We start from the raw sequence: 12,351 nt of genomic DNA, 5'->3' as shown, positions 1-12,351 counted from the left end.
GCGGTCGTAAAACTCAAAGTGTCCTTGTCAAGCTCCCCAGCAAGTTTCGATTCAGGCGACACAGACGAGCACCCAGCGGGGTCAACGGTGTTTAAAAACATTTCTTCTGCTTCACTGAGTGATGGAGAGAGAAATAGCCAATGGCTTGTCACATCGTACTGCTTGGAAGAGGGAGAGGTGGCAAAGATTGACCTGCTTGCCGAAAAGCTGTGCTACCGGCCTCAAGTTGACTTGGCTTTTCCCTGTGAGCCAGTGGACTTTTTTTCTGACGGACGTCTGAGTTGTTTCCTTCCACTTCCAAACAATGAGCCAAACAGGACAGGGCTGCCAGTTCATATAAACGCATGTTTTGGCCTGACTGATAACCGGCGCGATATTAAATGGCAAGATGAGGACCAGAAGAACGATGAAGCTGCACAGTGGAATGAACTTCTGATGACTGACGTTCTTCCTCACACATACCTGAAGATGATTCTTGATTCCATCCAGTGCTGCAGAGACTCCATCCTTCCTGCAACATCAGTGTATCAGTTGTGGCCAGACATTCTCCAAATGGAACATAAGGAGAAATGGCATGGAATAGCGAGGGATATTCTAGAACGTCTACTGAATAACAAAGCCGTGCTCTCTCTTGCTAAAGATGAGAAAGTCTGGGTGACCCCATCAGATGCTGTATTTCCAGATGATGACATTGAGGAGCCAGTCTTATCATCTGCAGTGACCAGAGTTTTGATGACAGAGAATGAAAATATTATCGATGTTCCAAAGCATGTGTTGAATGACCTGAAATATATCTTTCCTGAGCAGGACACTCTACAGTGGATCACCCCACATTTTATCAGGGATGTTCTTAGGGATGCTTTTCACAGAGATGGATTAGAAGAGATCTCAGACAATGAAAAACTTTCCCTTCTTGAGTATGTGCTCAGTGATAACAATTTCCAGGAGCTCGAGGGTCTTCAGCTTCTACCACTTGACAATGGGACCTTTGTGAAGTTCACAGACAGCGACGAATCCACTGTTTTGATTGACAACAAAGAATTTCCGAGGTGAGTGAGCTATATTGATATATTCAACATTATTAATTTGTAAAGAAACTCAAAGGTTAAGTTTTGTTTGTTTACACTTTACAGAGAATTGCTACCATTTTGCAAAGGATCATTTATATCTCAGGAACTGAACCTCAGCAGCCTTTGTCAACTGAAAATCATAGCCACAAAAGGTTGGTTCATTTCATATTATGAATAAGGAATTACAACATGAAGAAAGAAATATATATAACAGTAGCATTTACAAACATAATTATGGGCATGGCTAGGCTCTACGTCATCGTATCCATTTCCGTGTTCAATTCTAACAGTTACGGTGTTCTGTCAAACTTTACATGAGCAAAAAGTGTAAAGCTATGTTACACTGTTACGCTGAAAATAATTAAGCTAGATAACCCTCACCAAACCCCAACACGGCTAAAAAAAAAACCCAGCCAGCAATGCCCCATTAGCTAGCTATTGCCAACACCCTTATTTGATGTGACCTAAAAATGCCACTAGACATGGATGTGATTCATAATGATTCCTTACGTCATACTAGCCATCCCCATTGTGTTGTGCTGATTATTGCATACCGACGGGAACAGGGGTATACTGTACATACTGTACAGTGCAATATGATCATAATCTGTGCATGCATAATGGTTTCTCTCTCTAACTGAAACTCTATAACTCTTGTTTTAAATAATTACAGAAACATTCAACATCATCAACCTGGATGCAGAAAATGTGGCTGATTTAACCAAGAAGCATTTACCGCTGGAATGGAAAGATGGATTTGATCCTGTGGTGTGGGATAGAGGTAATCCAGAACATCCTCCCAGTGGGTGGTTAATAGAGTTTTGGAAATATTTGCGTTCCAACTGGGAGGAGTTGGGCGACTTTGTTAATCTGCCATTATTACCTGTGGAATCGCCTGAAAATGATTCCGAATCTGTGTTGTTGGCAAAGCTCCAGAGAAAACCAACCCTGGTATTTCAGCAAAATAAACACAGCAACCTATCTGAGGACATTCAGAAAGTAGTAAAGAAAGTTGGGGGAACTATCATAAAACAAGACAAGTACCTCAAACACCATGACATTGAAGCCTTTGTTCTTCCACCATCACCTAAAAGCCTGCTGAAGATCTTCTTAAACCTGAGCAGCAAGCAGGTTATCAGAGGAATTAACTCAGCATCTTGCACTGAAAAAGAGGAGATCAAATCCTTCCTCTCTTCTGTGGATTCTCTTTCATATGAAGAGCAAAGCATAGTCTCTAAGATGCCTCTCTTCCAGTTGATGACTGGCGAGTATGTATGTGCTGAATCAAAGCATGCTGTGGTTTTGAACTCCTCACCGACCATTCCTTCTGACCTCCCCATTCCTAATTCTGTGGTCAAGTGTGCTACTGGAGCAGATCGCAGACTTTTGTCAATCCTCAATGTTCAACTTTGGCACACAGCAGAGCTGGCCCTTTATTTGGTGGAATGCATTGAGGCAGGTTCTTTTAATCAGCAGAATGAGAAGAAAGTAATGACCTGGATATTACAACATGGTCGTGCCCTCTTCTCTCAGAATGAAACGTTATACAACAAATGCAAAGATCTGACCTTCATTGAAATGGAAGGACAATGCCAGAAAGCCAAAGCTTCAGGTGCTTTTGATCCAAGCAGTGACACCTTCAAAAAACTCTTTGAGCCAAATTTCTTTCCTACTGCTGACTATGTAATGACTAAGCAGATGCTCCAGAGCTTACGGCAACTTGGACTGCAGTCAGAAGAGAGGGATATATCACCTGACAATGTGCTGGATGTTGTCAGAAGTCTTGAAAAGTCCTGCGGACATTCTGAAGAAAAAGCACTGAAGAAAGCAGATGCTCTTCTCCAAGTGCTGAGTGACAGTGATATAATTTCGAAATTTGCTCCAAGCCAGCTAGAACAACTACAAGAGACACCGTGGTTTCCTTGTGAGAATCCATACACTGTGATGTGTACGGATTCAGGAAGAAAGAAGACCAATAAAATCAAGAACAAACGTGACAAGAGACATCTTTATAAGCCAAGTGAAATTAGACATCCAATGTACTGTACTGTTGTCGGGCATGTTATGCCAGTTGTCACTGAGCTAAATGAGAAAGTCTGCAGGCAACTGGGACTATTGAATCCACCACCAGCTGAGAAAGTCATGGAGAATCTATCGGTACTAAACTCAATGGCACACACTACACCTGACCTTGGCAAAGATGTCAAATTCAAGACAAAGTTGCATGACACATACAGATTCATGCAGGACAATATTGGGCCTTTTAAGGAGGTGTTGAATGAAAACTCTGTGCCTTGGCTCTGGATTGGCAACCACTTTGTTTCACCTTGCGATGTGGTTTTGGCATATCCCCCTGAATTAGATCTGAGTTCTTACATTGAGAAGGTCCCGGAGGAGTACCTGCCATTTGAGGTCTTACTGAGAGAGTTTGGAGTGAAGTTAACCCTTTCAGAAGACGAGATTGAGAAAATACTTCATGATGTCAAACAAAGAATTGATCAAAGAAATCCTCCCTTTGGAAAGCCCGCTGAGCTGAAGTTGTCGCTGAATGTCCTAAATTGGTTGCGCAAACAGAGTAAACCTGCCATGGAAGATACTCCAGTACCAGTAATGGCAGAAAACCAAACATTCACTTTGCAGCCTGCCTTTAAGACTTTGTTCTGTGACATAAGTAAAGAGGGATTAACAGACTTGAAGGAAGACCAAGAAGAGTTTTATGTCATTCATGAAGAGGTACTTCCTGTGACAGCTGAGTGGCTGAATATCCCCCTACTCAGCACGCGAATCCTAAACCCAGAGTTCATTGGAATAGAGCAGTGTGGTCAGACAGAACCCATTACTCAGAGAATTAAAAACATCCTGAAGGAGTACGATGAGGACAGTGACATTTTCAAAGAGCTCCTACAAAATGCGGAGGATGCTGGTGCTAGAACTTGCAGATTCATGGTTGACTTCAGGAAACACAAAGACGCCCCTGATGCTGTCATTGACAGTGGTATGTCCCTGTGCAATGGCCCTTGCCTTTGGACATTCAATGATGAACTCTTCTCAGATGAAGACTGGATCAGTATTACAAAAGTGGGATCTGCCTCAAAAGAAAGGAAAGTAGAGAAAATTGGAAAATTTGGAATTGGATTCAATGCAGTGTATCATGTGACTGATGTTCCTTCAATATTGAGTGGAGAGAAACTCCTCATTTTTGATCCAAATGTAACACATTTGAAAAAGTACATTCAAAATAAAGGGAATCCTGGAATCAAACTGGATGTGTCCAAACAGAGAATTTTCCGAAGCTTTCCAGGACAGTTCAAATCATATGAAGGCATTTTTGACTGTGATTTCTCTGAGAAAAACACCCAGCAATTCTACAAGGGCACATTAATGAAGTTGCCCTTTCGGAGTCCAGAGGAATCCAAAATTTCAGAAATCAGTACAAAGGTGTATGACACAGATCGTATTTTGGCTTTTCAACAACACCTGACTCATAAATCCCAAACCCATCTGCTTTTTCTGAGAAATGTAGAGGATCTCTCTCTTCAGACTTTGCCAGAGAATGCCACCACACCTCCAACAAAAGAGCAAATGAAGACTCTTGTTCAGATCACAAGAAAGGTTGTGGAAACGGTTCCAATATCTGGAAGACCGAAAGACAGTCAAAGAAAGTCTGTTACCTCTTTGATGCAACATCATACCAAGTGTGCTGATATAATTGACAGTTCTGCAGCAAGTATTGCTGAAATAATTCAAAACAATGTTGATTTCAGTGATGTCCAGTACTGGCTTCTTTATTCTTGTTTTGGCACTCACAGTTCACTAAAAATGGTCCAAGAGGAAAATGAGCTGAACATATGCTCCGTGCCAATTGGGGGCCTAGCTGTGCCTTTGCAAAAAGAACCTCTGACTGGGAAATGGGCAGTCAAGAAGAGCTGCATAGTTGGACAGGCATTCAGTTTCTTGCCTCTGTCAATCGAAACTGGTCTCCCTGTTAATATCAACGGTTCATTTGCTGTGATGTCAAATCGTAAAAGTGTATGGGAGACTGGAGTGAAGGCAGAATGGAACCAAGCCCTACTGAAGGATGCCGTAGCAAACGCCTACATTATCACCCTGCTCATCTTGAAGCAATTATCAAAAAATGCAAGCCTTTCAGATTATCCCTATTACACATTCTGGCCAGATAGTGAGAGAGTAGGCAATGCATTTCAACCATTGGTTGACGCCTTTTACTCAGCAATTGTGCATGGATTCTGTAATGAAGATCTCGAGCTCTTCAGTGATGGGAAGAAGTGGTGCTCACTTAACTCTGTGAGTTTTCTGGACCCAGACATAGCGGAACACAAGGAAGTTGGAGAACTTGCAGAGAAGATTTTTCTGAGCCATCACAGCCAAGGACCCTATGCTGTCCCACTTCCTTCGTGGGTGAGAAAAAGCATGATAAAGAGTGGATTCAAAGACATTGTCAAAGACAGAACCCTAAGTTGGACAGAATTTTTCCGGGATGTTGTGTTTAGAAATTTAGACGCCCTGGAATCCCAAGACAGAAAAGCTATGATTCTGAGTGCAATTGACCTTAGTAATGATGAAGTGGATAAACTCCTGAAAACACACCGCTGTGTTCCTTCTGAGAGTGGTGAACTCCGATACATCAGGACATTGGTGGATCCGTCAGGGAAAGTGGCTTCTCTTTATGACCAGGAGGAAGGAAGGTTTATTGACGGCACCAGAGATGACTTCTGCTCCCCAAAAAGGATGCAAAGGCTGATAGCCTTAGGAATGCTAAGTGACCATTTGCCCTTAGAGGATGTGGCAGAAAGAGCAAGCACTATCTCAAAGGTCTGGGAATCAGATAAAACTAAAGCCATGAAGCGTCTTGAATGCTTGTTTGAATTGATGCAGGAGTCGACCAATCTCATGGATGCATCAGTTGACCAATCTCATCACTGGCAGTCACTTCGAAACACACCGTTCATCCCAGCATGTTCACCTCTGAATGCACAACTAAACAATAATATGAGTCCTACATTGAAAAAACCATGCCAGGTTTATAACTTCTCTTGCCGTAATTTGGTGAACATGACAGAATTCACAGTTGATCATGGGCACCTTAAGATCCACAAAGATAACTCTGCCCTTGACAAACTAGGTGTGCGGAAAACACCACCACTTTACACAGTGCTAAGACAACTGGAGGAAGCATCTAAATGTGATGTTCACGATCAAGTTCTATTAGGCACAATAGTGTATGACAGCTATGAATACTTGAATACGTTGCTAAATGATAAAGATGCTACCCAATCAAACCCAACCATCATTGCAGAAGTTGCTCAAACATTCCCCTTTGTCTTTGTGGACAACACATTTGTACATGTGAGATCGGTGGCAAAATGTGAAGAGTTCGAAGCCAAACCATATCTCTGTGCCCTCCCAAAAGACTTTTCCACATTTTCCACTCTTTGGGAATGTGTTGGTGTACAACAACAATTTATCCCTCAACAGTTTGCTGCTGTTCTGCGTGAAATGGAAAGTAAATACGGATCCAATCCTCTTTCTGAAGTCGATCTAAATATCTGTGTGGACATACTGAGAAAAGGACTCCTAAAGTCTAAAGATGCAAGTTCACAGAACTATCTTGTTCCAGATGAAAAGTCTGTGCTGAGACCTAGCTCTGATCTTCATTACAATGACAGCCCATGGATGCCAGTGTCAGCGAATGTCACTTTGTGTCATGAACAAATAGCAAGGAAAGTTGCACGCCATTTTGGTATCAGGACGACAAGAAGCCACACACTACAATGTTCTTTAGTTGATGGCCCTTTAACTAATGCTAAAGAATTTGGACAAACCGAAAAACTAACTGTCCGAATAAAAAATATCATAGAAGCATATCCTTCAAAAAAGGACATCATCAAAGAGCTCATTCAGAATGCAGATGATGCAGAAGCCACTGAAATACACTTCATTTGGGATAAGAGACAACATAAGACTGAGAAAACATTTGGGAAGAAATGGAATTCTCTTCAAGGTCCAGCTCTTTGTGTGTACAACAACAAGGTGTTCACTGATGCAGACCTGGACGGCATTCAGCATCTTGGGGAAGGTGGGAAACATGGACAGAGTGGAAAAACGGGTAAATATGGTCTTGGATTCAATGCTGTTTATCTTCTCACAGATTGCCCCGCCATTGCAACAGGAGACAAGTGGCTTTGCATATCTGATCCACTGGTGAAATATTCAGAGTTGGCATCCAAGCAGAAACCAGGGTGCATGTACTCATTAGATGAAACATTTAAGGATTCATTCATAGATGTATACCAGACATTTCTGCCATCAGATTTCAGGCTTAACTGTGGAACTATGTTTAGGCTTCCCCTACGAACAGAGAAAATGGCAGCTAAGTCTGAAATATGCAAAACAGGAGTCAGGCCCAGTGACATGGAGGAAATGCTGCAAGTCCTTGCTGAAGACACAGCTGGTTTGATCCTCTTCCTGAAACATGTGAAGAAAATACAGTTCCATACAATCAGCCCTGACTCAGATAAGCTACATACAGAACACTTGATTGAAAAGCAACTATCTGAGGAAAGCAGCATTAAGAGAGCAAGCTTCCAAGATCAAGTACAAAGGTCCCCGCTACCATGCCAGGTCATCTATGACATGCGTATATCCTCATCAGATTCAAAAGATGAAACATGGAGTCAGTGGGTCATTGCAGAACAGTTTGGCTCCTTTAAACCCACTTCTGATCAAATCAATGAGGAGTTGTATGGTTCACAGACCCCGCAGGCAGCTGTGGCAGCTTATATTGAAGCAAACAAGGCCTTTGAGCCTGACTTCAGTGGAAGGCTATTCTGCTCCCTTCCTCTGCCTGGGGAAACTGGTTTGCCAGTTCATGTCAATGGTAATTTTGAGGTTGACTGTTCTAGAAGGGACCTATGGAAAGAGGATGCAGTGAGTCCTAAGACTAAGTGGAACGAGTCACTCAAGCTGGACATTATTTCACCCCTGTATGCAGATCTCTTAAAGCACATACAAATGACCATTAGAGCAGGAAGCTCTATGAATTTATCGACTTTAAAATCACAGTTAGATTCCATTTATCTGACATTTTTCCCATCTATCACGGAAAACGTTAAGCCAGAATGGCATGCAATGATCAATCATGTATACAGATCTATACATGAAAGAGATCTCTCTGTGATACCTGTTTTACAAACTTCCCATCAGCAGTTGGCAGAGGAAACACATTCAAAAGAATACACAGTCAACTGGTCAAATGTACACAAGCACAATCCTATGGATTCTCCCCATTTTAGTGATGAGTTGGAAGCAGATCTATTTGAAATTTTAGAGGACATTGGAATGAGCGTCGCTCCTTGGTCTCAGAAGATGGAGACAATATCTACAGGTTTTAAGACGGCAGGTGTGGAAGTGATGATGCTGTGCCCCAAAACAGTGCGGGAGTACTTGAAGGCAAAACCTCTTTCTGATTCTTCAAAAACATCAGCAGCCTTACCCTTACCTGTTGATCACACACTCATTAAAAGCGAACGGCGATGCCGCTTACTCCTGCAGTTCTGTATGGAAGATGTTGACAAGACCAACATTAGCTCTGTCAATGGTCTTCCTCTTCTCCTTACTGAAGATCAGACACTGAGGGTTTTTGACTCGGATTCTCCAAGGCAGTATTCTAGATTTCGTGATATATTTGAAGGACAAAAAGCAGTCTTTGCAGATTATATCACAAACATCGGTCACAGTGAAAAACTTCAAACGGGTGGTTATCTTCAGGAATTGACAATACCTGTTGCATCAGAATACTTGATACCTGTACTGAAAGAGCTTCCAAATGAAGACAACCCGCTTGCCTGGCTGAAGTGCCTATGGGATTTTTTTGAAGAACAAATCAAATTAGAGGTTTTCAAAGATGGAGAATCAAATGACACTTTCAGTGAAATCAAGAAAGCCTTCTTTGACTCTCCTGTTCTTCCAGTCATCAGCCCAAGCCAAAATAAAAAGCATGTTCTGAAACCAATGAAGGATCTTCCTAGTGTCATTTGGAAAGTAGATGGGAACATTTCATCCATCTTAGTGAAATTAGGTCTCACAACATTAAACTGTTCATTTTTTCAGAGTTTCAATGAAGTGCTTTTTAATCACTTGGTGCCTGAGCTCCTTAAGCCAGATAACAGCAATGATGTTTTGGAACAAGTTTTCCTGATTCCACACTCAATATTTAAGATCCTGTCTGAGGATGACTTGGATGATCTTCAGGATTTTCTTCAAACTGGAATTAGCACTACCGAAAACTCCCAGGAATACCAGAGAAAGTTTAAGTCATTGCCGCTGTTTCGGACAGTGCAGGGTGAGAGAGAGAGCATCGAGGGACAGGATGTGTTTGTCCTGAATACAGACTTCAAAGCAAAATTTCCAGATTTGTTCAATATTGATGTAGAAGGGCATGTTTTTCTGGAGTACAACCTGGTCAACAAACGGATGTCAGAGAAAATTAACATTAACATTTTGACTGATTTAGACTTCTATGTGGGGTTCCTGCTGCCCTTATTACACACATTCACAGAAACACAAGTTCTTGACTCTGTTCGGCTCCTGTTGGCCTTAAAGTCCAATGAAAAATATAAGATGTACAAGGATCAGATTGTGGCAAAACTATCAAGTGTTAGCTTCGTCAGAGACATCCATTGGACTCCTCAGTTACCGTCTTACTTTTTTGATGAGGAACAACATCTTTACAAGATCATGCTCCCTGAAGAGAAATTTGTACCACCAGGGTTCTGGAAACTATTTGACCAAGACTCAAGACAAGTGAGGGAACTGCTGAAGGAGCTTGGAATGAAACATACTGTCTCTGATCTTGAGATAATTGGGTTTGCAAAACAAATTGAATCAGAAGTACATGGCAAGACCTCAGTTCATAAGCTCAGGAAAATGTCTAAAGCATTATTCAGGGAAGCTCTAGAATTCCATGCCAATAAAAATAAGCCCAAGTTGTTGAATAGGATTGCAACCATCAAGTTTGTTTTTCCTGTGCGAATTCAGGAAGCACTGTGTGATTACCACCAACCCTTTGCTGATGAAAGAGACGTGATTGCAATCAAAGGGTCTTTGATTGAAACAAACCCTGATCATCAGTATCTCATCTGGTCTACCATGCCAATACTGCCCACATGCAAACTTTCTCGTTACCATTCTGATTTGGTTACTGCAGGAGCTTTTGAGAAGCCACCCTGTGATTCAGTGACCCAGAATTTGAAAAACATCTGTCAGTCAGAATGCCCAGACATTGATATGAGAAACCTCAGAAAAACAGTCTTTTGCAGAACATATGCCTACTTACAATCAATCGAAGATTTCAGTGGATCTCAGCTTCAACATCAGCCAGTGGTTCTTGTTGAAAATGATACCGCTCTTGTGCAAGCCAGTCAAGCAGTGCTTCTTCTTGATGACTGTGAAGAGTTCAGGCCGTATCTCTACAAAGTCAGTTCACAGTATGCACTCTATGCTGAATTCTTCCAAAGGATAGGTGTGGAGGAAAGGCCAACAATTGCGCAGTATTGTAAAGTCCTCAATGATATTTACATGAACTCTGAAGGAAAAGAAACTCTCAATGCAAATCAGCAGTTGACGTTCAAACGTGCTGTACAGCACCTGTTCCAACGGATACAAACACAGCCAGAGCAAATACAAATCCAGGAGAATTTGTATTTACCATCAGCAGATGGCAAGCTGCACAAGTCTAAAGACCTCTACTTCAATGACACAGTCTTCCAGACAAAAAGATTGGAGGACCCACTAAAAGACAAGCTCAGCCTCCTAATGAACCTGGAACATTGTTACCTGGGCGATGACATCTTTGAACATCAGAAGATGCTGTTGTTGCTGCCTGAAGACAGTCGACCCACAATGTTGTCTTGTGTCACCTCTGAAAGCCTGGTGGGTTGCAGTGTGAAACTATGTCAATATGAAAACAAGTGTGAGTTCAGTGGTTGGTTTGATAGACATTTAAACTCCAGACCATTTTTGGATGGTCTTACAAGTTTGATTAGAGAACAAAGTACAGGCACCATCTCGTCTGCTGAGGCCACTGAACTATGTCAAAATGTCTTTGGGAAACTTGAAATTGTATGCTGCGAAGTCCTAGAGACGGAACTCTTCTTTAATCAAGATCCACTTGTCAATACCACGTCTGAAACACAAGTGTATGTTGAAAAAGAGACACAGGATTGCACCTTCTACCTGAAGCACAGTGATGATATGGACATTAAGATAATGTATGAAGTGGTCATCAGACTAACCAAAGAAATTAATTCACTGCTGCAGAACACACTCAGCCAAGAGGTTCTCTTCGCTTTGGGGCAGCTTCTGTTATGTGATACCTCGGAGGAGGTTAGGAAAACGTTGGAAAAGTATGAAATCCGTAGCAGTGCCAGCAAAGGAGAAGGGCCTCATCATCCAGACCCTGGAAGTCTAATACCTGAGGAATGGCATGATGCCCTCGAGATGAACTTCATGAACAATTATGAAATTGGTGAATATGTTGGCTTCAAAAAGATGTCAGAGAATAAAAAATATTACTATGCAGTGGTTGTTAAACAATTAGATGCAGCGAGGGAAACTGGTCAGTATTGTTGTAGATACAAAATACAGATTAGCAAGGATGAGTTTGTTGAGGTAAGATCCAATAAGCTTTACCAGTTTAAATGAGCAAAAAACTTCTGCCACTGGTGGAGGGACCTGTGCCATCACCTAAGGAACAACTTCCCTAAGGCCTTTAAAGAAATCAAAAGGAAAATTGATTACTGCCTGAACGAAATCTGGACCATGTCCAAACACAACCAACACAAGGCCACCAAACGCCAATCTCTGGCACCCCAAAATAACCCAGGGCAGGAGGAGCAAAATGTAGGAATATAAATAAAATGGACAGAGTTGGACATCTTCAAAGAATTTCCTGTGGGCATAACAGGACTGGACCTTTCACTTGGTCATGGAATTTCAAGGACTTCTGGAATTCTTTATCATCACATCACCATCAAGGGAGAAAGAGATTCTACCATTGTAAGGACTTGTGGGTCAATTAAAACATTTGGGTGTGGATGGCAAAATAACTCAGTATTCCAACTACCATCATCTTCCTAAGATTCTTAACAATGCATTCCAGCCTGGGAATGGGAAGAAAGCTTTAGATGTTGCGCTGAAATGTCTACAGAAAGTGGACTTGTATGTAAAAATAGGGAGTTTTTGCAACTTAAGTCATTTTTCA

General features: G+C 41.8%; 1 protein-coding gene across 1 annotated transcript; it reads left to right on the top strand.

The window, feature by feature from the left end:
• Window positions 1-3,680: 3,680 nt before the first annotated feature.
• Window positions 3,681-11,842, top strand: LOC134097435 (sacsin-like). Its single transcript, XM_062550309.1, has 2 exons — window positions 3,681-4,065; window positions 9,061-11,842. The coding sequence occupies exons 1-2, from the start codon at window positions 3,681-3,683 to the stop codon at window positions 11,790-11,792; spliced, it is 3,117 nt and encodes a 1,038-aa protein (XP_062406293.1). The 3' UTR covers window positions 11,793-11,842.
• Window positions 11,843-12,351: the final 509 nt, after the last annotated feature.

The sequence above is a fragment of the Sardina pilchardus genome, chromosome 12, assembly GCF_963854185.1.
Source record: "Sardina pilchardus chromosome 12, fSarPil1.1, whole genome shotgun sequence".
NCBI classification, from domain to species: domain Eukaryota; kingdom Metazoa; phylum Chordata; class Actinopteri; order Clupeiformes; family Clupeidae; genus Sardina; species Sardina pilchardus.
This window is presented reverse-complemented; position numbering and strand designations above follow the sequence as displayed.

What these genes read in the sequence shown, in the direction of transcription:
- LOC134097435 (XM_062550309.1), top strand. Translation starts at nt 3,681, where the DNA reads ATGGCAGAAAACCAAACATTCACTTTGCAGCCTGCCTTTAAGACTTTG. An exon ending in TGATGCTGTCATTGACAGTG is followed by an intron (nt 4,066 to 9,060) that starts GTATGTCCCTGT and finishes CTGTTCTTCCAG; the next exon opens with TCATCAGCCCAAGCCAAAAT.